Source organism: Thamnophis sirtalis, unplaced genomic scaffold, assembly GCF_051295495.1.
Source record: "Thamnophis sirtalis isolate CommonGarterSnake01/CBP01778 unplaced genomic scaffold, rThaSir2_p1.2 scaffold_6, whole genome shotgun sequence".
Classification (NCBI taxonomy): Eukaryota; Metazoa; Chordata; class Lepidosauria; order Squamata; family Natricidae; genus Thamnophis; species Thamnophis sirtalis.
The window spans coordinates 64,294,381-64,319,278 of NW_028261386.1; the positions used below are offsets into that span (position 1 = coordinate 64,294,381).

Consider the following 24,898-nt stretch of genomic DNA (forward strand, 5'->3'; position numbering starts at 1 on the left):
AACAGCTAAGTGATGTAATAATAATGTCTAGTACTACCAGAACTATTTGCTACATAAAAATAACCCAAGCATGGGTTAGCTAATTTATTAATAATTGCATTATTGTATTATTATTATTATATTAATCTCTGAAATAATGCCTTTGTTAGTCAATACTAGTTCAAAATCCTTTTTTACATTTGAGAAGCAATTATTGGAAGTCCTCAAACATATTTAGTCATAAGACTGATAAAATGTCCTATGAAATCATTTCCATGAATTAGATATATATGGACAAACAGATATCAGGTTATATGAGTCTTCTAACTCTCTTGCTAAGTGTAATTCTCTGCAATGTGCACCTCTTTAATTGATTGGGAATTAATTTAGAAAAAAGAGAAGGGTCAGAAATTACATGACATATTATTTTCTTCTTTCACTGCACTATCCTTAAGCATTTTAATTTCAGTTCATTTGAGACTGGCATTAACGCCATTAAAAAGCAATGTAACAATGATTTTAGAGCAATGTACATGAAATTAAAAAAGAATAAGAATGAAATACATTTGCCAAGATGGATTGACATTCTGCTATTTTTACTGTTTGTCAAGAATGTACAAGAAGCTATTCATTTCTAGTTGGAGTTGATTTTGGTACTTAATCTGTATTTATAGAGAGGGATGCAAGACAGAAAAAGATAACAAATCATTACCTTTCTCAAATGTTAATGATATACCATTGATAATTGCTGAAAACCTACACCTATTTTCGTGGGAATAAGCCTGATCAAATCAGAGCAAACATGCATAGAATTACACTGTAAATAACCATTTTTTTTAATTGCAAGCATGTATCAAGTTAATAAGGATAGTTGATTCAACCCATACTGTTACAGGAGAATATTTATCTACTGATTAGTCTGGAATAGTCTATTTAATACATATGTTAATCCCTTATCTAATACTTGATCTATTATTGTGCAGTATATGATTTAGTGAGCCCTCTTTTAAGATCATTTTTTTGAGGTTAGGGTTATTTATACTAATTAAAAATGTCTTCGAAGAAATAGGCACTAAAGAGTCAGCATTGCAGGTACAAAGATAGCCAGGAAAAAGATTGAAGCCTGGGCAACAGGCCCCTTGTCAGTTAACAGGAGTGTTGAATTACCACCAGCTTATCAATACTTAGAACCCAAGGACTTGGCAGCACAAGGAAACACCAGTGAATCACCAGTGATCAACACACCAATCAGCCAATAGGAAGGCACCACATAAACATGACTCACAGAACAGCCCAAAGCACGTATTTCAGTAGAGAGAATTTCCCTGAAGATGGGTTCCAGCATAAGTCCGAAAGCTCGGAAGAGTAAATCTCTGGTCCCAGTGACCTACCCAAATTCGATCTCACATCATTATCCCGGGACACATATATTTGCCTTCATTGTCAATACTGTCTGAGCAAGCATGGAAGAATAAATACACAGATGTTGGGGGAAATCTCATGCACAGGGCATAACTTTTCCTTGTTTTGAAGCTACTTTGGGGATTAAAGAAACAAGCTATTGTATCTTGCCTCTTTGTTAATACAAACTAGTTATGATAAAAATTTCAGCCAGTGCCAAGTGACACACACAGCTTGAAAAGATGCCTTTTGGGGAGAGGGGGGGAGTCTCACAATTTTTGTTTTGCTGCAACAGATTAGTAGAACTATAAGGGTTTAATCTGTACCTTGCCCAATCCTGGATTATCTTTCACCTTGCTGACTGCCCTTAATAAACAAGGTGGAGCAGGTGGAGGTGAGATCTGCAGGATCATGCTGAATTTGGTGGCAAATAGATGAGATTCAGAAACGGAGGATGCAGAGGGTCGGTGCTTCTTCTTTTTGGATGACAGATTCAACTTCTGAGCAGCTCTGTAGAGGGAAAAGAAAGGGAAATGAAGATGCTATCAAATAATTAATGAAATCTCCACCATGTTGCCAAGTGATGTCAGCAACAAAATTGCCTGTGTTTATTGCATGAATCATTCTTAATAAAAACCAGGCAAGAATTTTAAAAATGGCTAAATTTATACAAGGCACTTTTTAATTGTATAGTTCTTCAGCTAAGAATATAGGCCAGGTTGTAGACAATGAAAAAGTAATACAGCATATAAATAGAAATAAATATTAGAGAATTCTGTTTCATAATGGATATTTGGTTCACAAAATATATTTTTCTTGGGTGTCCTGTGCATACATGTGAAATATTTGGCTATAAGTGGTTGTGTTAATTTCTATTAAGCGGCCCAAGGGAAATCAAGAAATATATAAAGAACTTATACCAAGATATTTTGAACTTCAACCAACATATAGTCTGTTTCCTGTCATGCAGGAGGAGAGAAAAGAGAGAGATGTAGAGATGTATGCATGCAGCTGAGAATCAAACATATAAGCAGCAACTCAGAAAGTTAAATAAGCTGCACTTTGATTTAAGTAAGGAGAACTAGAATTTCCTATGCTTTCAATACCTAAACAGACAATTCAATTTAGGATATTGCTACAATCCAACTTCAAATACACTGTATGGCTACAATTTTTAATTTGCTGTGATCGTATGGAAACGCCTTTAGCACTGAAAAATAATTTTCTCCTGTAATGTTGCCATTGGAATCACACTTTATATGTTCATAAAGAGTAGATGAAGTTAGAAGTTCCTTAGAAATCTACATGGTTGGACAGATTGGAACTCTGACCTCTCTTTTTTAAGGGTCCAATATATTTTAATTTTTTTATATATTTTAAAATTCCACAAATTTGACTTCCCATTATATAATCAATGTGTGGGGACGAGTATAGACCATTGCTACATGAATGTCTCCAAATGTAGTCTTCTCTTTAGCAGCTGAAAGAAAAATGTTTTGCAATGAGCTCTCTCTCTAGATTGCCATTAAGTCCTCCTCCTCTACATTCTCTAGTCTAGTTGGAAGATCACATTGAATCTTAGACCTTGATCGGTTCAAACTTAATATGCATTTAATTGAGCTCTTGTAATTAGATAGATTTATTTAATACATGTTGAACTAACTCCATAAGGATGCCAATGAAATAACAGCTTGCCAAAGGTAAAGGCACAAAGACTTGCAAAGATGGGAGGGAAGTCAAATGGTGAAACAAATGTTACTTAGTGGTTTAAAAAGGACAATGACTTCAATGGAGCTTGCCTCACTTCAGCAAAGAAACTGTGATCTCAGAGAATTTGAATACGGCATTGAAGGCATAGTAGTCAAAGATACTAGATATACAGCAAAAGGATAGACAATCTGCTCACAGGTGTCTTGCTCTAAAAAAAAACACTTGCCACCAAAATAGAATTTGGGTAGAATGGGTTTGTAAGACTGGAAACTGAATTTAGTGTGCATTTAGATGTTATTTCATGTAGCTTTTGGTGTAGTAGAGTCATCTGTTGGCACTTTCTCAAGTAACCGTTCCTGCCTTACTCACAGACAGACTGGCCTTTCTTATGACAGCCTGAAAAAGAGTACGTATCTCACTTTGCTTCATCACAAAGCCTTCCTCAAACAAGATAATGCTAGCCCATGCAATACAAGCTGGTGGACACCAGAAATCATCAAATGCTATCTGGTACAAGGGCTGACTTTACAACCAGAGTATTTATGAAATTTGGGTTTGAAAATGAATCAGCTAAGAACTTGAATATTTTTTGGCAATTGCCCATGCTTTCTTTAAACAGCTTTCCTTACCCTGGGGCTAGGGAGTTTGTGAAGGCCACCAAATGTGGTCTTGATGGACTATAAATAATCTTTAAATCTAGTCTATCTTCCTCCTTTCGTTTATACACTTTTACCCTTCAAATTGTTATTCAATTGTCCATTTTTCAATTCTGTAGTTTTCATTAATGCTTACCAAAATAAATGTTCTATATAAAAGATAAAGATATAGCTCTCTTGAATATACTCTGAAAGCCTTTGCATCATATTTTTAAGCTTTTGAATCGATTAAGTTTTAAGAATAGCAACATCTTAATTTATGCCAATGTACACTTCCAAGGCAGATTCTTTGTGATATCTACAGCTTATACCCAAATTATGTCCTTATACTTGGTTAGATGTTTCTACTGTTCTTTCTCTGCTGTTTCTTTTCCCAAATATCCTTACCCTTTGTTGTTTTGTTACTTTAATTAGTATTTAATTTTTTAAAAATATGTATTGAACCAAAAGATCTATTGCTGACATTTTTTCTTAAAGAATAAGAAACATTGTTGGAAGACATATGGCCTTTTCAAAACAGAATGATATGCCATTTTGACAGTACTAACCTTTGGAATGGCATTAAAACACAATAACCTGATTTCATGTTGGCCAACAATTGAAAAATGAATGTAAAATACACATACTGTATTTTGCCTCTCTTTTTCTATTAGAAGTGAAAAATGAAGAAATGTGGATAATAATATGATAGTTACAAGCTCCTCTCTTATCTATGGAAAAAGGCCCAATAAAGTTTTCTTTCCAAATGCATCAAAATAAGACAATTTAGAAAAAGTAATTGCTGTTCACAAGATACTGCTTAACTTATATGTATAAATGTGATTATCACAATGGTGCTAATTCAAAGTGGATCTTTCAAACCATCAGACATTCAGGAAATTTATTTCACAGTATTGTATTATGTCCTTAAAGAGTTTATACAGTGACTTATGTACAGGAACCTATGAAAAATCAGATTGTTTCCCCAAATGAAGATAGAAGATGTTCATCAATCCTTGAGACACATTTTGGCCCTCCCAAAATTGAAGAAGCAAAACCACAACAGTGATTGTTAAAACAACAATATTTCAAACTAGTAATCTCAAATAAAATGCGGTTAGAAATAAAATGTTAACATTGACATAAAACTGCTAGAGGAAGTTGTCTGTCAGTTTGTGGTAGGTATCGTCAATATGATGACTATACTCAAATGAATATTATCATGCCAAATTGGGGATGTAATAAAAGTTCTGACCTGGAATCTGGTGGGCTTATGTGCATGAAATCAATAGGTTAAATCTGTGCTAGATGGCATTACTGTTTGTCAGTAAATGACCTGTCTGAATTCTGGTTCCAATACTAACTTTCCACATAATCACACATCCTCTAAAAGAACATATTCATATTTTGGGATCCTGGTAGAATCTCAGCTTATGCTAGAAAAGCAAGGGGAAGCTATGGGCAGGGTGATCTTTGTCCAGCTTCAGCTGATAATAAAGAAGAATATTTGTAGTTCAGGGTTGAAAATGAGAGATCCTTGGGGCTCTCTGGGCTTGATTGCTTTCTTGCAGATGTTTCAATACCTAATGAAACATTGTCATCTGCAAGAAATCAGCCAAGTTTAGAGAGCACCAAGGATCCCCTCATTTCAGTTGATGGTCCTGACAACAGTGACCCATGCTCTCTTGCAACTAGACTATTGCAACACATTCTTTCTAAAGCTGCATTTAGATTTTAGCAAGGGTTTGATCTTCAAGCTTGTTTCAATTTAGTTTCTGAACCTTTCATTACCAGGCTAGGTAACATAATCAGCAGGATTTTTTTGTCCTATTCTCCTTGGTTTATAAATGTCTTGGGTCTTCTGCTTTTAGATTATCCAGAAGTTATAATTAGTCTAAAATCTGGCAATCCTTCTGCTAACTAGAGATAGATTTAGACAGGGATTTAGCCAATGCTACGGACACTACACTAGTTACTATTTTCATTAAAGATACAATTCAAAATGCTTATGATTGCCTTTAAAGTTTACATGGTTGCTTTCATTGAATTATATTTGCTAGCAACATTTGTTCCTGACTATCCTTTATTTGAACAGGGAGTCCTGAGGGGTCCCATTATACAGGATGTGACAGGGCAGGAGCTAGACAGCCTGCCTTTTTAGTGGCTTCTCCAATTCCGGGAAACACTCTGATTCCTGGGATCCTGGCTTTTTAGGAAGGCATTAAGAGTTTATTATTCCTTAAGGGTGTTTGGAATTTGATCAACAAGAAGCATGATGGTGAACCTATGGCATGTGGAGCCATATCTGCCAGCACGGGAGCCGTCAGGTCCAGCATGCATGCGCGTGCCAGCCAGCTGATTTTTGGCCTTTCAGAAGGCCAGGCAAAGCCATTTTCACCCTACCAAGGCTTTAGGAAAGCCTCTGGAGCCTGGGGAGGAGAAAAACAGGCCCAATGGATCATTTCTGAACTTCCAGTAGGCCATTTGGGCCCATTTTTCACCCTCCCCAGACTCCGGAAGCTGGAAACAGATCATTTCTGAACTTCCAGTAGGCCTGATGGACCAGTTTTTTGTCCTTCCCAGGCTCTGGAGTCTTTTCTGGAGCCTGAGGAGGGTGAAAACAGACTCCCCCAGCCCCCGGAGGAAATACCAAGCTCAGCTTGGAGGTAAGCAGTGTGGTGCGCATGGGGAGGATGTATGCGCACCATGCATTTATGGTGGGGCTCTTTGCATTATAGGTGTTAGCACACACATGCGCTATTGTGCATGCATGCTTGCATTTTTGCCACCCATCAACAAAAAAGTTAGCCATCAACCTAGAAAAATGGCTAACACATTCAATTCTGGATATGCAGTTCTTCTATATTAGAAATCTATACCGTATTTTTCGGAGTATAAGACGCACCAAGGTTTTGAAGAGGCAAATAAAAAAAGTAGATAGGTAGATAGAGGGATAGAGAGGGAGAGGAAGAAAGAGAAGTACAGTAGGTAGGTAGGTAGTTAGGTAGGTTGGTAGGATGTCAGCTCTCAGGCTGCCATCCAGGGGGAACCTGTCCATCCCAATGCCCGCTCGGCCATGCTTACACACCACTAATGTTGCCACGTTGATGTTGCCTCTCTGATGTCGATTGAGCCTGTATCTGCATGCGGCTCTTCTACTCGGGTGCAACTGCCTACTCTGATGTAACTCTTTTGCTCGGATGCGGCTTACCAGGAAAGAGGCTATGATGACACTGAGTGGGGGAGTGGCTGAGGGTGTGGGTCATGGTGATGGTGGGTGGGTGGGTGTCATCCGGGTGGAGTTGTGGGTGGAGCTGGGTGGGGTAATGGTGTGTATGTATGTGCATGCGTGCGTGCGTGCGTGCGTGCGTGCATGCATACATACATACATACATACATATATATATATACATACATATATACATACATACATACATACATACATACATATATATATATATATACATACATACATACATATACATATACATATACATACACACACACACACACACACACATATGGGTGATGGTGTTAGCTTGGTTAGAACTGACTTGGATTTGATTACCTTTGTATCATTGTCATTTAGTGCTGGTTATCATGTAGTTTCTTAGATAAAGATAAAAGTTTTTCACCAAACAAACTGAATCTCTCTTTGTATGCAACGTGAACGCCGGAACGTGACATAGGTAGATAAAGGGATAGATAGATAGATAGATAGATAGATAGATAGATAGATAGATAGATAGATAGATAGATAGACAGACAGACAGACAGACAGACAGACAGACAGACAGATATAGAGAGAGAGAGAGGGAGGGAGGGAGGGAGGGAGGGAGAGGGAGAGGGAGAGAGAGAGAGAGAGAGAAATACAGTAGGTAGGTAGGGGGAAAGAGTGTGTAGATAGGTAGGTAGAGGGATAGAGAGAGAGAAATAGAGAGAGAGAGAGAAATACAGTAGATAGATAGGGAGAAAGAGAGAGTAGGTAGAGGGGGAGAGAGAGAGAGAGAGAGAAAGAGAGAGAGAGAGAGAGAGAGGGAAATACAGTAGGTAGGTAGGGAGAGAGAGAGTAGGTAGGTAGATGTTTCCAGGTGTATTTATCCATGTGCTGGAGAAGAAATCGCTGACAAACCTTAAGACTTTGTTTCTGCTGGCACAGCACTTGATCAATGTAATTCTCATCAGTTTTTGCCAAAATGGGCCCATTTTTTTTCCAAATAAAAGGCATGAATAGCCTTGGGGAGACTTGCAGAATGCTCCTGGGGAAAGGCAAATCTGAGTAAAAAAACAGCCCATTTTTTCGTGAAAACAAGCCTGTTTTTTGTCAAAAAATGCATGCATAGCATTATGGAAGCTTATAGAGTGCTGCTGGGGGCTGGAGGGGCAAAACCGGCCCACTTTTGCTCATCTCTGCCCTTCCCAGCTCCCAGGAGCTCTCTAGAAACCTCCATAAGGCTATGCAGGGCCATTTTGATGAAGGGGCGGGGCTTCGGGAGGCATAAAATGCTTTATTCTATGTATAAGACGCACCTAGATTTTCAGCCTCTTTTTTGAGGAAAAAAGGTGTGTCTTATACTCTGAAAAATATGAGTAGTTTACTCATCAACTACTTACTTCTCAAGAGTGCTTTAAAAACCAAAATGGAAATTTTCATAGGTTTAAAGTAGAATTTTAGAGTTAATTTATGTGGGAAACCTGCACATACATGCACTGAGTATTGGTCTTACCAGGCTTAGCAGTAAATTCATTATAATACAGAGCTAGGTGTGTCATACATGTATTATTGCCAAAAGACAACAATACTATGATTCTTGATATAGAGAAACAATACAAAATTAATCAAGGTAATAACTTACTCAACTCTTGAATTGATACTTCTGATAAAAATACACCTTTGGGGTACATTTTGGTTTTGTGTGGAGGATGGCTCAAATATACAACATATGCAGTTATAGTTAAAGGAGCTCTTTTCCAAGATTTCTAGTTAATTTAATGTAGTACTATGAATGACTACTCAGTTAAGGCCTCTATGAATTCAGTAGAATTTACTTCCTATAAAATATATTTATGCTGCAATCTTAGCCCAGCCAATCAAAGGAAAGAAAATTAAGAGTTTATGCATAATGAAGATCCCGCTGAGTGAGATTAATCACACCTGAATTCTTCAATTTAATTTCAGAATGTAACTTTCTTCAAATGGCAAACTATTTGCAGCTCAGTGGTCCAAGACACAGCTGAATATAATTTTAGTTTCTGCTTGCATCTGTGTTTTTGTCTATATGCTTATATGCCTACCCATATCTCTATGAACTTGCCTCTTCAAAACCAAATAAATCCTTGATGCTTGCTGTTCTACGTTAAATCATAAACTCAATTTCATTAAAATAATCATAAACTCAATTTCATTAAAATAGTAAAACAAGTTATCCTTTTTGGGAACTATTTCAATATATTCCTTGGGTGATTTAAGCCACTCTTTTATAATACCTGTTAACTAAACTCAACTGGAAGTATTATAGTCATAAAGCAAATCATTGTGATACCTTTATATACAATTATTGCACACAGTCAAGACCAATTCATAATTTAATACAAAATTTGCCCTGGCACTGAAAATTTTGAAAAGCCTTTGTTAAATAGCTAATTAAATCAGTAGGGATTTTTCTCTAATCGGAGACACTGATTTATCTTGCAGTCCAATCAGCATAGTTTCAATGAAGCATTCTCTCCTCCCTCCCAGCCCTAAGTCATTTAAAAAAAAAGGGGGGGGGATAGAATTTTTCCACGACCAGAGTAGGCGTGGTTTTGCTGTCTGCACCACGCAGATGGGGCTTTGCTTGTTTGCGTGGACCAGTTTCTGGCATGCCGTGGACCAGTGCTGGGACCCCTGCTATATAACACTATGAGGTAATGGTTAAGGCAATTCTCCTGAAATTGCTAGACTACTCTTTTCCTTTTCACACTTGTGCAATGGGCTATTATAACCTGATTTTTAAAAGTCAAGAAAGCCTATTGTTATTCCATTGGTTTTATGGAGTTTACAGGATTTGCATTCTTCTAATATCTCCAGTGAGAAAACCTGATATACATATAACAGATATTTCTAGTCATTTAAATATTTCTTTGTCTCTGAGAAAATCAACTTATGGTGATAGAAAGACTATAATGCAATTGTACTGAGGCTCTGCAGCTACAAATCTTGTCATTTTGTGAGAGTTGAAACACTTCAGAAGCAGGCAGCTTTTTCATTAATTTGCATACATTATCATTCAAGACCATCACAGCAAGTGGCCTTCTGTATTTAATTACAATTTAAAACTCAACCCAACATTTTATGAGCAGCTTAATATAATTATCGAAGTTATGGACCTACCACATTCTAGTTACTAATGTTCCTTAACTATAATGTATAGCAATTACTGCAGTATTTACAAATTGGCCTGTTCTGATTTTAACACATTCTTTTGATACCAAATATTCAAATGCATTTTATTTAGCCTTAAAACAACTAATGATAGAGGTTTGAAAATATGGTTTAAAAAAATAAATATCTGATAGAATCTTGTGTTTTAAAAACTGTCTGTGGTTCTCCTTGGATAACTCAGAGCTTCCCCTCCCCCCCCCCAAAAAAATCAACTGCAGCTCTTCTCAATTTGTAAAACTTCTGCTTTGTGGTTTGCAGATCTGGGGTTCCATGGGGATGTTTTCCTGTTCAAAGAATGTTGAGATCATTCCATTACTTGAACGCAGAGTTCTGTAGAAAGGTTCATAGGTGATCTTAGCCAGGAGATCAATTCCTAAAACTTCTGACAAGTTTCATGGTCCTGTAAAAAATTGTCCAGCTTGATTTTCCCAATTTGTGCAACCCCTTTCCCCAATCAAGCTTCTGGGTTTAAATGAACTATTATTCTCTATGAAAAATAAGTACTTTGGCTTATAGAAAGTGTCCAGCTATAAAAATATGTCATTATACCCCCATCACTGGTTTCACTGGAAATTTATTCATTATACCAGTGTTAATCAACCTTGGTCATCTGAAGATGTGTGGACTTCAACTCCCAGAATCCCCCAGCCATTCTGGGGAATTCTGGGAGTTGAAGTCCATGCATCTTCAGGTGGGCCAAGGTTGAAAAGCACCACACTATACTGTACTAACAAGATATCCTTGCCCTGAACTCTGGGATAATCTTTATATATCATCATCAATGAAAATGGCAATTTGCAAAGGAAGTTAATTTTACATAGATGATAGATAGGTAGGTAGGTAGGTAGATGATAGATAGATAGATAGATAGATAGATAGATAGATAGATAGATAGATAGATAGATAGATAGATAGATAGATAGATAGAAGCAGGAAGAGGGAACAGGTCAATTCTTACAAATTTCCTACACTAGGAAAAGATTATTGTGGCTCTAAAGTTAAGGGATAAAACTAATTAGTATCAATGTTGTGTGTCAATCTTATAACTTCTTAATCCCATAGTTCTTTACAGACATAATGATTTTTGTTCTCTTCATTTAGACACATTTTTCATTTTCTGATCCAACCTCTTTTAAATAGTTTAACAACCTGTTGCTAATCACATAAGTACAGGTAATCCTCGGTTTATTACTTTAATTGTGTCTGGAATTTAGTTATAAGTCATGCTGGTCATTAAGTGAATCACCATGTCATCTGATTTTATAACCTTTTTTCCAATACTTGTTAAACAAAAGCAAACACGTTAGTTATTAGGAAAACAGTTGGGATGTTGGAAATAACCATGTTTTGGGCAAAAAAAAGCTGTAAATTGTGTCCGTGCCACCCTGTGATGCTACAAATGGCCATAAATGTAAGATGGTTGCCAAACACTCAAAATGCAACTTCGATTGGAGGGGGTGGCGGCCATCGGAACTTTGAAACTGGGTTTTGAGTACCTCTGGGGAGGTCCATCATAACTTTGAATAGTTGCTAATCAACAAATTGTAAATTAAGGACTAACTATTCTTTTGGAACTGGTATTTCTTTTTTTCTGATTTGCAGTATACATGCCAACTTTTATTATTAGAGGTTAAATAATGTAGGAATAGTTCACTGTTTCAGGCATGTGAGAGCATAGCCTGGTATTCTTATCATATAAGTGTGATGGAGGAGTTGCCATTTAGAAAAATGGCTGATACAATAAATACAGCCATTCACAAAACACACATTTACCAGCATAAAATTTAGAGAAGCATAGCCTTGTCTGGCTTGCTTTAATCTTTTTCTGGGCAACTAGGCCAGCTTCCAAATAAATCCTGAGCTGCAGCTATCCACTAATTTTATTCTCTAAAAATAAATATGAGAACTACATAGGGCTCAGAGGAGTTTTAAAAAAAAATGAAGATAAGGCTTGAGAATAATGCTTTGCTCTGCAATGTATCAGTTTTCCTTTTATTACTACTACTACTACTACTACTACTACTACTACTACTAATAATAATAATAATAATAATAATAATAATAATAATTGAGGAAATTCAGGCAAATTGCAAAACCAAAAAAACAATATCACAAGCAGAAATAACTGATATTCAAGACACAACTAAAGACATTATAGTAGAACTCCCAGAAGAAGCTCTCGGGGAGGAAATAACACCACCACCACTAGAACCAGTTATCACTGAACCAACTGATGAACTAACTCAAAAACAAAAAGAATTGAAGGATAAGATCATGGAGCATTTTCTGCTTAATGAGGAAAGGCAACGTTTACCATCACTAAAAACTGTGCCTAAGAAAATTTTGGCCCCTATCATGAAAATGGTTAATGCAGTGTTTTCAACAATTGAATCGGGATCCATCTTGGAAACGAACCAGTTAATGTACAGCGCAGCTGTAATAGTCACTAATGAACTAGGCATTAAAATCAAAGTACCTAGTCACACAACAGAAAAAGCATCAAAGCCAAAGTAGAAAATCCGATTAGCACAAAAAGTCAAAAAATTAAGAGCAGATGCTAGTAACTTAAAGAACATGCATGAGCAACGGCTTAAAAACAACAAAACCATAGATCGGCTAATCAGAAGATATAGATTGGATACAAGAAACATCAATGAAGCTGTAGAGATTGTAAAACAGCGGATAACAGCAACAGCTAGAAAAATTGAAAGATATGAGGCATGAATCATCCAATATAAACAAAATCAGCAATTTCGATCAGACCAACGGCGTTTTTATCAAAATCTTAATGTGAATGGTGACACCAAAAGTGAAAAACCAGAAAAGCAGGCCACAGTTGAATTCTGGAAAGAATTGTGGGAAAATGCAAAGGACTACAATAAGGAAGCAAAGTGGATACATGACTTTGAGAAAAGCATTGGCAACAAACAAACGCAAGTATTAGAAATAACAACTGAGATGGTCAAAAATCGAGTAAAAAAGGTAAAGAATTGGACATCACCTGGAAAGGACCAATTACATGGTTTCTGGCTCAAATATCTGACCAGTTTACATGCAATATTGGCCAGGCAACTGAATTAAATTTTACAAAAGAGCCAAATTGATGAATGGTTGACAACTGGAAAAACATACTTGATTCAGAAAGATGCAACTAAAGGAACAACACCTGAAAACTACAGACCAATAACATGCTTGCCAACAACCTTCAAATTACTCACAGGCATTATTGCAGATAACATGATGGATTATTTGGAAACAAACAACATCTTGCCAGTAGAGCAAAAAGGCAACAAAAGAAGGAGCAGGGGCACAAAAGATCAGCTCCTAATTGATAAAATGATATTAGAAAATTGTAAGAACAGAAAAACAAACTTGAATATGGTCTGGATTGATTACAAAAAGGCATTTGACTCACTGCCACATAGTTGGATCATAAAATGCTTAGAAACAACTGGCATTAGCAAAAATATTACATCCTTTACTGAAAAGGCGATGAAACAATGGAGAACTGAGTTGGCAGTAGGGAATGAGATCTACGGAATGGTTAATATCAAGCAAGGTATTTTCCAGGGTGATTCACCTCTTCTCATCATCATCACGATGATCCCACTATCAGTAATCTTAAAAAAAAAATGAAATTAGGCTACCAAACAGCCAAAGAAGCTGAAAAAAATTCGCATTTACTATATATGGATGATTTGAAACTCTATGGAAAATCAGAAATAGAAATCCAATCATTGACGAACGCAGTCCGAGTATTCAGCACAGATATTTCAATGCAGTTTGGCATGGAAAAATGTGCCGCTGTATCCATAAAAAGAGGCAAAATCACTGCATGTGAGGGAATTGAAATGCCCAATGGCCAACTAATTAAATGCAACGAAAATGAAGCCTACAAATACTTAGGCATTCTGCAGTTGGATAATATCAAGCATGGAGAAGTAAAAACTATTGTCAGGCGAGAGTACACCAACAGAGTTAGGAAAATTTTGAAATCTAAATTGAATGGTGGAAATACAATCAAGGCCATAAATACCTGGGCAATACCAGTTATAAGATACACAGCTGGTATAGTTAACTGGACACAAGCTGATTTGGACATTTTGGACCAAAAAACCAGGAAACTAATGACAATGCACTATAGTTTACATCCACGTGGTGATGCCTGCCCCGAAAATAAGGTGGCAGAGGATTATTACAAGTGAAGCAAACAGTTGAAGAAGAAAAACATGCACTGGCTGATTATTTAAAAGAAAGTCAAGAACATCTATTAATTGAAGTAAAGAACAAAAAACTACTGAAGGCCCAACAGACGAAACAAGAATACATGTGATAAAATCAAGAATGGAGAGTTGGCAGAACAAAGCACTGCATGGCCAATTTCTGGAAAAAATAAAAGATAAAGTGGACAGTGAACAAACTTGGTTATGGTTAACAACAGGTACATTAAAGAAAGAAACAGAGTCACTAATCCTGGCTGCACAAGAACAAGCTATCCGCACAAATGCCATTAAGGCCAAAATTGAAAAATCCTCTGATGATGCCAAATGCAGACTTTGCAAAGAAGCTGATGAAACTGTTGATCACATACTCAGCTGCTGTAAAAAAATTGCACAGACTGATTATAAATTGTGGCACAATTCAGTAGCACAAATGATCCATTGGAATTTGTGTAAAAATTATAATATTAAAACAGCAACAAACTGGTGGGAACATCAGCCTGAAAAAGTCACCGAAAATCAGATGGTCAAGATCTTGTGGGATTTTCGCATACAAACAGACAAAATACTGGCGCATAATACACCAGACATCACACTGGTTGAGAAAAACAAGGTCACAATCATAGACATCGCAATACCAGGTGATAGCAGGGTCGCTGAGAAGGAACATGAAAAAATCGCAAAATACCAGGACTTAAAAATCGAAATTCAACGACTATGGCACAAACCAGCAGTGGTAATTCCAGTGGTAATTGGCACACTGGGTGCTATTCCAAAAGCACTGGAATTACATTTGAAACAGTTAAAAATTGACAAAATCACCATCAGTCAAATGCAAAAAGCCGCACTGCTTGGATCTGCACGCATATTACGAAAATACGTTACGACGTCCTAGGCCCCTGGGTGAGGCCCGACTAGTAACCAATGCCAAATCCGGCAAAACAACTGGCCGCTGTGATACAATTGTATAATAATAATAATATTTAATTAAGATAATATAACAAGAAGTCAGGACAGAAAGTCTGAAGTGAGCTAAGGGAAATGTATAGTATGTCTCCAGCTTGTTGCACAGATCTGACCTCTTGACATTTCCTTTCCAATTTCCCCTCCACAGCTCCCTTTATTTTCAAGTCGTTTTCTCATCAGAAATCAAATGGGATTCTGTTGAGCATTCATACAACTCTGCCCATGATTTGTTTCTGTGAGGAGGAATGTCAGAGAGCCAGAGCATGGAGCTTAGTGTAGCATGTTCCCCCACAGAACATATGCACATGTTCCTGCAAGTTTTTGATGAGTGCTACCTTCTATGACAGGAACACAGCACAGCAGCTCTGCAAAAGACTGGACCTTGCTGAATATGCACACATTCAGTGACCATTCAAAGTTACAATATGCTGAACAAGGGGTACTTACGGCAGCTCCTCACAGTTGCAGCCACAAGAGCATCCCTTTGGTCACATGATTGTGATTCAAGTACACAATGTCAGGGTTCCAAATAGCATCCAAAAGTAAATCAGACTCCAAGGCAAAAGATTCCTCTAAGTTCCAATTTATTAAGAGAGCCATGTTGGCACATCTGGGAAAACCTGAATCAGGGGCTGGCTTGCAACTATCATACTGCAGCATCCTGTAGTCATGTCATCACCATTTGCAAATTTCACTGTCCGCGTCCAACAAGCAAAGTCAATGGGGAAGCCAGCAGGAAGTTGCAAATAGCAATCATGTGATCACATGATGTTTCAACCACGCAATCATGCCTAATGATAGCAACTAGGACTGCTGGAACCGTGGCCATAAGTCAGGGGGGGTCATGTGATGTGCCATCATTTAGAAACAGAATTCCTGTTCTCAATTATCGTTAGTAAGTGAAGGGTTCTTGTATCTGCTTTGGATAATTTCTTAGGAAATTGCTACCCTATTTTAGATCAAGGTCAAACATTTGCCATCTTCCTTGGACACTCTTTTGAGGGAAATGTAAGCTTAAAATCTAACAAGATATTTTGCTTGACTTCTTTTACAAGGTAATGTCACTTGTCTAACCGGCAATCCATTTCTTTGTTTCTCTCTAGATCAGTGGTTCTCAACCTGTGGGTCGGGACCCCTTTGGGAGTCGAACAACCTTTTCACAGGGGTCACCCAAGACCATGGGAAAACACATATTTTCGAAAAATTACAGAAAACATAAAATAATTTTATGGTTGTGGGTCACCACAACATGAGGAACTGTATTAAAGGGTCGCGGCATTAGGAAAGTTGAGACCCACTGCTTTAGATAGCACTTAAGAGACATATATTGTTACAATGCAAACTAATTTCTGCTGGATATTCTGTAATGTTCTATTTTGTATGGAATAGAACCAACAGTCTTGATTTTTTTTTTGAAAAAGAGGGCAAGTGAGCAATAACCTGATTTGCTCAGCAAAATTAAATCACTCTTCCTGTTTATCTTAAAAAGAGAAAAAAAGAAATCTCTGATTCAAACTGCAGAGTATTGATCTATCCCAGAATTATCTTTCTGGCTGGTTTTATCAGGTTAGAGCTTCTGGGACCTGAAAGAAAGATATGTAAAACTCCTGAGAGGCAACCAGATTTTTCCCCCCTCTTCTTTTCCTTTCCTCTCACCTTGACACCATTTCAACATTCAGCACATTTGCTGATTTCAATCAGTGCTTTTTCAAAAGAATCTCTGAAAATAGCAACGTACTTAACTTTTGTTCATGAAGAAAAATGGCTCTAAAGACTACTTCAAAAACAGGGCTTCATAGCAGACTAATCATTTTACCTATAATAACAAATGTAATAGCTTTGTGAAGGTTGAATTTTAAAAAGTGACTAGCTATTCATAAATGGCAAAGGACAGATCTGAAGAGATAGCTACTTGCTATTCAGTTTACTTTAATGTGGTCAGTCTGCCTTATTTCATATTGCCATTATAGTGCAAAAGTACTAAGCAATCTGATTGATGTGCTAATTTTAAAATGAAATAAGAATAAAAATGGCAAGATTTGTGGAATTTAAGACACATAATAATGCCTCAAATAAGCAATGTTTTCACCTTCGGTTTAGACCAGGAATGTCAAACTCGATTTCATTGAGGGCCACATCAGGGTAATATTTGATATTGCATGGGGGGGGGGGTGCAGAGGTGGTATGCTGACGGTTCGCATCGGTTCGGGGCGAACCAGTAGTGGCAGTGGTGCGAGGCTCTGCCCACCCAACCTGATGTCATCACGGACCCTCTGCACATGTGTGCGCACTCCAGCTACCCAACTGGTAGTGAAGAGAATAGGATACACTTACTGAAGGCGTGGGGTGTGTGGCCAGGGTCGGCGTGGCCAGCTCGACATCACTTGTGTTGGGGGCGCCTGTGGTGGCCCAAGCACTCTGCCAGCGAAAACGGAGCTCGGGAGGGTCACATGCAGCCCTCCCAAGATCCCTTTTTGCTGGCACAGGCACCATGGGCTGGTCCTTCGCTGTTTATAGGGCAGCCCCATGGGCCAGATCTAAGCACTCCACAGGCCAGATCAGCCCGTAGGCCTTGGGTTTGACACCAATGTTTTTCAGCCACAGCAACTTTAATATATGTGAATTTCAGCTCCCAGAATATGGAAGTCCACACATCTTAGAATTGCTGAGGGAAAGAAACCCTGATCTAGACAGATTAGCTGAGTTCAGCTATTGCCTACCCATCAGATACCTTGCTAAAAGAGGAAATGTTCAGTTGCACAGGGCTTAAGGTGCCATTTAACATCATGCAAATAATCATCCATTTGCATGACCAGATTTCTTCAATGTCTGTTTCTTTATGGGCCTTTCTTGGTCTACCAACATCTATTTTGTCAGGCACCCCAGTCCTCTGAAAAATGCCTGAGACACATGCATTAACCCGAGTAGTTCAACCCTTTTTATGTCCACTTTTAACAACTCCCCAAGCTTTAGACACAGGAAACTTGCATATAGATTGGAAGCAATTGATTCATGTCAGGTAGGTCTGCCATATGACCTAGACAGCTAAATGAGGCTCAGATTTGCCTATGTTCATCCAGCATGCCTTTGTCTGGTTTCCAGTATAACGCACTGCATGAGAAAACACAGAAGTGAGGAAAACACAAAAGAAAGTGCAATTGTCATTAGGTGGTAAGTAAATGCTTGATATGCTCTGATGTTTTCAGAAAAGATGGGGAAGAAGAGAAGAGCATGGTACGAGTGAATAAAGGAGCAGACTTCAAAGGGCATTGGCAATGACAGATTGGATAAATGCAAAAAAGACGTGGTGTATGGTCAGGGGAGACAGAAGGAGTGGTATTAGTAGGAAAGAAAAAGATGTCGGAAGATGTATCTGTTTCCTAAAAACAAGGCAAGGAAAGGAATCAGTATTTGCAAGCATGTGGCTAGAGATGTCCAGAAACCAAGAAACTCATCTGGCATTCAAAGAAGAACAGCAACAGGTAACAGAAGACATTGGAGCAACAGAGAAGGCCGGTCAATTACCAATTAATCAATAACATATGAAAGTCAGAATAATAGAGTGCTTTTATTTTGGAACTATTAATTATATTTATATATTGCTAATGTAAACACAATAATAAATATTTTTATATTTAACAGGTATCAAAATGTTTACAAGTCTGAACTGTATATCTTGTATGATCCGATTCTACAATATTTCTCTTTTTCCTTAATGCTGTAATGGGTACAGACCCCAAATGAAACAAAATTATCTTAAGGGTTTTGCATAGCATTGTGAAGGCTGTGCTCTTCTCTCAAAGTAATGTGTGCTATAAAGGGAATCTTGATAATAATATAAAATAGACTTAAGAGTCTGGTAATAAAAGGTACAATGGACACAGCATGCCTAGTGTCAAACAAGCCCCAGACTTGAACATTTAAGGAAAAACAAAAATAAAAGAGATAGTACTTAGCATGTATTCCTCCAAGCCATACATAATATAATAATATGAGCCGAGGTGGCACAGTGGTTAGGGTGCAGTACTGCAGGCCACTTCAGCTGACTGTTATCTGCAGTTCAGCGGTTCTAATCTCACCGGCTCAAGGTTGACTCAGCCTTCCATCCTTCTGAGGTGGGTGAAATGAGGACCCAGACTGTGGGGAGATATGCTGACTTTGTAAACCGCTTAGAGAGGGCTGAAAGCCCTATGAAGCGGTATATAAGTCTAACTGCTATTGCTATAAACTGAAACTGCAAGCAAATTGTTCTATTTTTCGTTGTGTTGATACTCAGATATTTTAAGTGCATTGTGGAGACAAACCCTCTCTATTTTAAGGAATCCTATGACACCGAAAGCCAGTAAAATTATTAACTGCAGACTGTCAGATTGTCCTTTAAAAGTAGCAATGTAGGCCAGGATTTGATTCAGTAGGACTGCCCTTGGCTCATTGGATGCAAAAAGCAAATGTGACAACTGACCGAAAGTCTGGAGAATCACTGCTGGTTAGATTAAACTTATCAGTAGTCTGATTCAGTATAAAGCAGATTCCTAAGAAGAAGTAATTGTTTAGTTTTCCTTTTTAAGTGAATTACTGAGCTACAGTAGGCTAATAGAAATCCTAGAAAGATATTTGTACTTCTTCCTCTCTCTCTCCATCCCTCTCTCTTTTTCTCATACATAGATACACTCACATATTAAAACCACCATACTCCTTTATATGCATTCATGCATTCATGTTTCTTCTTCCTCCCACCGCTTCTCTTTCCCTCTCTCCCTCCCCTCTTCTCCCCTTCCCAGAACACAGGAAGACAACAGCTGAAATAATGCAGTCCTGCTGGATCAAGCCATGGCCCATTTTAGTCCAGCTTTTTATAATTTCAAGGAATTGGGAGTTGGAAATAAATCTTTTTTTTTAAAAGGGCCCTGGACAGTTTATCTGTCTTAACATCTGTATGTCAGAAGGATTTTTTTTTGAAAGCTAAACACAATAGAAACAAACTTGATATGGCACCCCATGAAAGAGTCAATTGGATAGCATTCAAGGCTTCCCTATTTCCCCTATAGGGAACTCACTGCATATGGATTTAGAGTTGTGCACAATAATAAACCAGAATATTTGAAACAGAAAACAGAACAGAGAAAAAATACACACAATAATACACAAAGGAAAAGCAGATGCCACCTATGGCCACTAGTAAAGGAAGTGTGTGTGTGGCGGGGGGGCGGGAATCAGGAATCTCCCATCTTAGCTCAGTGACTTCCACCACTGGCTTTGAAACACCTACAGTATATGCTAGGTCTTTTTTTCAAATGTTGCTGGCATGAGTCTCTCCTCTCTTGACCACCATGTTCACCAAAGCCCAATTTCAGGATTAACTTTATTTCCTTACACTGCATATGAAACCATGTTAGTGAAATGAGTCTAAAATTGATCAGCATAATGTAACATTATTTTATTTTTGCACATGAATCTGGAAGCAAGAGTGGCTCCATCCCCATTCTTGAAAATACAAAAATATATCCAGCAATACCATGTGATAAATCTGCACAGAAGTGAATGGAAAGTACAGTAAATGGCAAGTGGGAAAGCTGACAGCTATAGCATCATCATCACTGTTGGGGCTGGGGGGGCACATGGCAAGCTGCCATTATTTATTATCTATAAATATTATAGATAATAACTAATACATTTATTAATATTGGAAGAATAATCCAGGTTGAAATGGGGAGGGAGGGAGGGGGAAAGGGGAGACGGAAGGAGAGGGAGAATGCCAAAGGTGAAAGAAGCTCAACAGAATTAATATCCAGATTTAATTCCAGTGTTGCTCCAATAGGCTCATGTGCTAAATACAACTTCCTCACTGGTTCCTGTCAAGCTCCTTCCCCCATCTGCCTTTAATTCTTTTTTGTCTTTTTAATTTTGAAAACTGGAAGCAGACACAAGTCCCAGCCTCAAGCATCATCTTTATTTAAAATAATGTTGCACAGGCTCCATAGATATTTGAATACATAATGTTGGGTAGTTCTACAGCCTTGTACTTCTTTTGACAGTGTGCCGAGCTGCCTAGATAAAAAACAAAGATAAACTGGAGCAGTAAAGGAGCATTCACTGGGTTGGAGCATCCCTTCACTAGCTTGCTTTTTACACATAGGGTTTTTAATGAATGGCCAGGCTCTCACAGCAGTCCCTTTATTAACAGACACACCTTTGGGGCAGTCATTTTATGACAAAACTTACTTTCAGAATAATAGCATCATCTCCCTTCCTGATAAGCCATACCTCTGATCTATTACTTGACAATGATTGGCAGCACTATCCAGTCAATGGTAGTATGCTCAAATAGTGGCAACACTCCAGAGGTGGTATTCAGCAGGTTCTGATCAGTTCTGGAGAACCAGTAGCAGAAATTTTCAGTAATTCGGAAAACTGGTAAATACCACCTCTGACTGGCCCCGCCTCCATCTATTCTCTGCCTCCCGAGTCCCAGCTGATCGAGATGAAATGGGGATTTTGCAGTATCCTTCCCCTGAAGTGGGGAGGGAATGGAGATTTTACAGTATCCTTCCCCCGCCATGCCCACCAAGTCACGCCCAAGCCAATGCCATGCCCACCAAGCCATGCCCACAGAACCGGTAGTAAAAAAAATTGAATCCCACCACTGCAACACTCCAATAATTGACCAAACTTCCATATCTCTCATCTACAAATATCCATCAATCAGCAATGTAGTAATTCTGCTTGTCATCACAAATTGTTCTCTTCTTACTGAAGTTATCAGTAGAGTGTGGCAGGAAACAATTATAGTGAACTGAGGCTTGTCTAAGCCTATTATCTCACAGCATTCTGTGACACTCATAAAGAAAGAGACACAGAAGTTGTAATATACTTGACTGATACAACAAAAAGAGCTATTGCAAATAATAAGCTTTTACCAAGCTCTCCATACTTTACAAAATGGAGTTATGTCTAATTACAAAACACAACTCATAAAGTGCTATGTTTATAACCCAAAGAGAAAAATCCTGATTTAGAATACAGCAACAGCTCTGAAAAGACAATGAAGTTGTAAGTGATCGTCACCTTGCTACTAAACAGAGGCAGAGTAAACCTGATCTGAAACACAACTGGTTGAAACACAATGACAGAATGTATGTAGCCCATTGAATTGAAAACAACTGTGTCACTCAGCACTGCTCAGGAGAGTTCAGGTAATTTAACTTGCATTGTCTGAAACAAGAGACGAATCGGAAGTTCTCTAGACATGGAAAAATAACTCTGTAACACTGTATAGATTCTGCAGTAGTAATTAAAGCATTCACCTGTAACTGACTGACCTTCTGTTAGATCTAAATAAATATAGCCAATTAAATATTGGAAATGTGCAAAATATTTCCAAGGCAATTGTTTATGGTTAGCAGGGATAAAATAGAACATGGGATAACTTTATTGCTTTTGATACAGCTGAATATTCATGTGCGCCTGTTACTTAAGAAGAAGATAGAGATTATTATACAATATAAAAGTGGTTTTAGATTGTGGTCATCTGAAATGGTTTTCAAAAATGAGGTAGAAAACTGACACTCATATCTGATTTAGAAAAGTAAGCTGAAAGGGAAAAGCAAAAGTGATGATATCAACAAATATTACATATTTTAAAGTATTATTACTACAGTACTACTAAAAGAATTGCCTTTTCTTCCCCCCAACGAGGTTAGCCAAGATGTTCCCTGGGTTATCTCCATTGTGTTGGAAATGTGAAAGAAAGGATGGCACATTCTACCATATTTGGTGGTCCTGTACTGAGGCCACGAAATACTGGAAAAGGATTAAAAAATGGCTAAAAGAGGTTACCGGGGCAAACATGGAATAGAGACCTGAGAACCTTCTACTAAGCATTAAACCAGAAAACATGAGCAATTCAATATGGCATTTGAGCCTACATATAATTGTGGCTGCAAGAATAACTTATGCACAATGTTGGAAATCCACTACCATACTGTTGGAAGATGCTATAATTAAAAAGATCTATGAATGTGCAGAAATGGACAGAATGGCGGGTTGGCTGAGGGACAAAGGAGAAACGGAACATTACCTTAGCTGGAACTTATGGTATATGTGGGCGACAAGGAGAACAGCAGGGACTTAAAATGGGGAAAGTTAAAAGTGAACATGGGTATTGTAATAGATCCCTGAATTTTGTAATGAGAAGATGTGGCTTAGAGACCTAACAATGAGGAAGGAAAGAAAAAAGTTGGGCTGTGAATGACTGTCACCGCGGGGGGGGAGGGGAGGGGGGGTTGTATGTTTAAAATTGTATTTGTATTTGTATGTTTTACTCTTTAAAAAATGTATAACTAATAAAGATTACTTTAAAAAAAAGAATTGCCTTTTATCCTTTCTTAATTTCTTTCTGCTTCAGTTCAATATTTTATTCCTATTTATTTCTTATGATTGTACTACCGTGTTTTCCTGACAATAAGACAGGATCTTATTTTCTCTCTGAAATAAGCACTTGGCCTTATTTTCAGGGAGGTCTTATTATTTTTGAGGTGCGGGACGTGGTGAGTGTGGTCACCTCATGGCTGCTGCCATGAGATGACTACACAGGGGGGGCTGATTTTAGCACATACGCTCAAAAGCCTGATTGGGCTTATTATCTGGGGAGTTCTTATTTTCGGGGAAACAGAGTACTTTGTCCATAACAAGTAATCAAGAATATTAGCATATCCAGATATGAATATAAATCAAACACATATATTTGAATTCTATATTTTAGAAACTGAGTTGGATTAAGGATCCACACATAATATCATTTTTGCACAAGAAAAAATCCCACTGTAACTGAGACGTATGTTGCACTTAATGTACACATTTTAAAAGGAATGCCAAAATATTTATTTACAGCATGACTAACTGGCCCTGGAAGCTTCCCTCCTTCTTGGCTCAATATCAAGTACAAAAATATTTCTCTCCTAGAGGACTTTTGCCTCTAAAATAATAGTAAGTTACAAGGGTCAAGGCAGTGAAGCATTGCCTAAGGAAAACACTAGTGCTTCATCAGGTCCAAATTTAATCAACTCAAGAGAGTTTTTCTATACAGTGAGAGATCCTCGAGAGATAAATTGCACCACAAATAAGATGGTAGCGGCTGATCAAAAAGAAAGCAAACAAGCCGACATTTTAACATCTTACAATCTTATAAACATTTTAAAATTTTGGAATACTTGTTGAAAACTATTTAAATGGTTCAGAATGTCCTAAATCGCCAAATTTATTGAGCTGATTAGCCTGAATGTGTTTAGCACAACTCAGACAAAACAATCCAAGAACACTCAAGAAAAGTGCAAGTGGGAAGTGCACCACCGAAGATGGTTGCCGCTCGTCTCATCCATTACTAGCCTGTGTAAACACACCCTGCCATGCATATAAACTGTATATGCATAGACTTGTCTAAATGATCAAAGATCTCTCTGCCTGCCCTGTTCCAGATTATGCGTACTGAGCCACAAGCCTACAGTTTGCATGTATGCCAGCAGTGTTTACATGGTATTGAACACCCATTAAGGCAGGGCTTGCAA

The 24,898-nt window shown here is 37.9% G+C and overlaps 1 protein-coding gene across 1 annotated transcript in view; it reads right to left on the reverse strand.

Moving 5' to 3' along the window:
* Positions 1-24,898, reverse strand: part of KIF26B (kinesin family member 26B) — a 219,811-nt gene that overhangs the window by 106,166 nt on the left and 88,747 nt on the right. The window contains exon 4 of the mRNA XM_087718931.1: positions 1,707-1,890. Within this exon, the coding sequence (XP_087575057.1) occupies positions 1,707-1,890 (184 nt within the window). The remainder of the gene's footprint in view (positions 1-1,706; positions 1,891-24,898) is intronic.